Consider the following 3780-nt stretch of genomic DNA (forward strand, 5'->3'; position numbering starts at 1 on the left):
GAAATTTTGTGACTTTTAAGTTGATAGTCTGTTACTATAGTGTATAGCCAATACATTTAAGTATGTTTCATTTACTTTATGTGATTGTGTATAACTACACACATGATGATGATTGTGATTTGGATATTCAGGGAGTAAGTTGATGTTGTGTTACTATAGTGTTTTTGTTTATCTAAATAGTTGTCGTTACATGTTAACATTAACGTAAGATTGTAGCCAATACATTTAACTATTTTTCTTTTACTTTATGTGATTGTGTATAACTACACACATGATGATGATTGTGATTTGGATATTCAGTTGGTAAGTTGATATTATGTTACTATAGTGTTTTTGTTTACATAAATAGTTGTCATTATATGTTAACATTAACGTAAGATTATAGTCAATACATTTAACTATTTTTCTTTTACTGTATGTGATTGTGTTTAACTATAGTACATTCGCGTTGAGCTGAACCCTCAAAAACGATTAATAACTTACGATTGCTACATCGCACGGGCCTCCTGTATTGCTCGATACGTAGCGCTTCTCAATCCGCTAAAAATATATTAAAAGCGCTTCATTCGAATGTAAGACACTCTAGTTATGGCACTGCAAAGTTTCTCCATACATTTTCAATGGGGAAGCCTCTAAAGCGCGGCCCTTTGATATTCATGTTGACACATGTTTGTGGCGAAGCCAGACGTCACACTCCCGCCCTCAACACGCATGATATCACCATCTGTTATGTAAGAGGCTGTAATACACTTTTGCAAGAAAAATAAACAGTTTTTGTGTGTGTAAAACAGAGTTGCGTGAGTAGAAGAGCTGGGGCCACTGTTGCATTGTATTTAGAAGGTAAGTGGCCCACTTATCTTCAGTGGAAAAACCTCTTTCAGCCATTAAGAGTAAAAACCCAAATTATAACAGCTCAAGTACTTTTATCCAGCATAGGTGTACCTGCAAGTGAGGCAAACAACATGTTTTTAACTTCACATTTGCTTATTCTCTCCTATTCCCATCTAGTCAATTTGTCATTTTAATCCTTTTCCCATCACTTTGTGCACATGCCATACAAGCATTTCAAATCAGCACCTGGTTCTCAAAGTCACATTCCCACAGAACTCTACAGAAAGTTTCACTAAATGAAATACTGTTTGTATGCATTTGGACCTATAATACCTTTAGTGACTTTTAAACACTCCTGCACTGATCAATATACACAATGTCTGGTATGTTCACCTTCTGCAAGCATAATAAAGTAACAATAACTTTGAAAGTGCATGCACTTACACTTCATCTGTTGTTTTTTTTCATGTACTTTGCAGAGTTCAATCCCAGCCATCCGATGACTCCTGGAGAACAACATACAAGTTGTAACACTAGTATTGTAAATATCAAACAATCTTACATCAGATGAAGTAGGCTCAGACGAAGACTCGGACTCACTGTTGCTGGTGGTGGAGGAGTCATTAATACCACCATCACCATCTTCACTATCGCTACTATCACTGCTGACGTGAATGAGGAATCGTTCTAGAAGTTCCTCATGAAGTCCATCCTGTTCCCAGTAATGATCTTCGACTTCTTCTTGAACGTGCTTTATCAAAGATTGCCACCTCTCAGATGTAACAGCCTCAAATCCTTGATAAACCAGTTCCTTAATTTCAGTCAAAGTAAACCTAAATAGATGCCAAACTATAACAATGTCCATAACAATGTTGATATACCTCTTGTTGTTCCGCTTTACGTGTCCCTTCACTTGACTGCAGGCCATCTCAATAGGATTCAGTTCACAGTGTGCAACTGGTAGTCTGACTACTTCATGGCCTATTATTATGTTAGCCGAAAGAACTGGGATCACAACAGTATACCAGAAAAAAGCCATACCAGAAAAATGTCAGCCACAATGTATTCACTTAACATACCTTTACTTCCAGCTATCTCATCTATAGTATATCTTGGAGGAGTTTTTGCTCGTTTGATGATTTCCCACAGATCTCTTTTCAGTGAACTTTCTGGATATGCTATACCTGTGAATCATCATACAGTCACATACTGAAACAGTGACAGTATATACACACTGCCTTACGTTTCTTATTTAACCACTCTTTCAGCTGTGCTTTTCGCCACTTTTGCTTTGGTTGCTCCTCCAAGTGGCGACTGCAGTTAACACAGTAATGTTTACAGTTGACAAATCTAATACCTACCTATGGTAACTGGCATTGTCCATTACAATCAGACAATTGGCTGGTAATGCTGGAAGTAACTTTTCTTTAAACCACCTTTCAAAATTCTCTGCATTCATTTCTTGATGGTAATCAGCTGCAGATCCTTTCTTGGCTTTAAAAACCCAATCACAACCTGAAAGAACAACTGTGTTTACTGGATACTTCACATCATAGAAAATTACCGGGAACCCATCCATCTTTGCCTCCAGCATGTAAGATAATAAGGCGCTCTCCTTTACCTGATGGTTTGCTATGTATAAATTAGGTTAATATTAAACAAGCATACTTTAGAAAGCTATTTAACCAACCTGACTCCTCCTATAGTCCCCCCAGTAGTCTTATCAGCCTCTATCCAGGCTCTGGACTTTCCATCATGCGCATTGGCCCAAGTCTCATCCAAGTACACCACTGGTTTCCCTTCAGTTCTGTTGCGCCTCATTCGTCTCAAATATTTATGACGCTGATGGACTATGCGGGGTTGCTCATAGTATACCCTGCATGTATGTGTAGTAAAATAAAAACACACAAACTGGTGCAATACTAACCTCTTGTCATTAACCGTTCTATGCTTGAATCCCATATCCTTCAATACCCTTCTAAGTGATGTTCTTTCAGATTCGTGAACGTTTGTACCTGCAGTGACGATTAGATGAATAGAGTAGCCTCCTGCAAACTACTTTTGTACCTTTTTCTTGGCGTAGAAAACTCGCCTTTCTTGCGGTACTCCATCCTCACTCTTACAATAGATGATTCTGAAATCCCTACGTGGCGAAATCAATACCAAACCCAGCTGCAAAGATATTTAATACCAGTGGCCTTAGAGATTCTCTGCTTCACATTGACGGAAACTTTAGACTTGTTCGCTTCTTGCTCGAAGTAGTTCCATAGCTTCATGAGTAGAAACTTTGTTTGGCTGTTTAACCTCTTTCCAAGAGGGTTTCGCTCCGCACTCACTAACGCTGCACTGGACGCCATATTTTCGACAATTAAGTGCGCGCCCGTAACATGAGCTTACGAATAAATGCATCATGAACATCATGTTTAAAGCCTTTGATCTTGTATGGCTTCTTAATCACCAACCCAGGATTCAGCTCAACGCGAACGTACTATACACACATGATGATGATTGTGATTTGGATATTCAGTTGGTAAGTTGATATTGTGTTACTATAGTGTATTTGTTTACCTAAATAGTTGTCGTTACGTGTTAACGTAAGATTATAGCCAATACATTTAACTATTTTTCTTTTACATTATGTGATTGTGTATAACTACACACATGATGATGATTGTGATTTGGATATTCAGATTGTAAGTTGATATTGTGTTACTATAGTGTTTTTGTTTACCCAAATGGTTGTCGTTACATGTTAACATTAATGTAAGATTATAGCCAATAAATTTAACTATTTTTCTTTTACTTTATGTGATTGTGTATAACTACACACATGATGATGATTGTGATTTGGATGTTCAGTTCGTAAGTTGATATTGTGTTACTATAGTGTATTTGTTTACCCAAATAGTTGTCGTTACATGTTAACATTAATGTAAGATTATAGCCAAT

General features: G+C 37.3%; 1 protein-coding gene across 1 annotated transcript; it reads right to left on the reverse strand.

The window, feature by feature from the left end:
• Positions 1 to 989: 989 nt before the first annotated feature.
• LOC136244355 (uncharacterized) lies at positions 990 to 2459 on the reverse strand. Its single transcript, XM_066035928.1, has 9 exons — positions 2396 to 2459; positions 2193 to 2346; positions 2075 to 2145; positions 1911 to 2015; positions 1713 to 1812; positions 1394 to 1664; positions 1276 to 1337; positions 1165 to 1227; positions 990 to 1108 (listed from the first exon to the last, which is right to left on the reverse strand). The coding sequence occupies exons 2-7, from the start codon at positions 2288 to 2290 to the stop codon at positions 1314 to 1316; spliced, it is 669 nt and encodes a 222-aa protein (XP_065892000.1). The 5' UTR covers positions 2291 to 2346; positions 2396 to 2459; the 3' UTR covers positions 990 to 1108; positions 1165 to 1227; positions 1276 to 1313.
• Between the last annotated feature and the right edge of the window lie 1321 nt (positions 2460 to 3780).

Source organism: Dysidea avara, chromosome 14 (genome assembly GCF_963678975.1).
Source record: "Dysidea avara chromosome 14, odDysAvar1.4, whole genome shotgun sequence".
NCBI lineage: Eukaryota > Metazoa > Porifera > Demospongiae > Dictyoceratida > Dysideidae > Dysidea > Dysidea avara.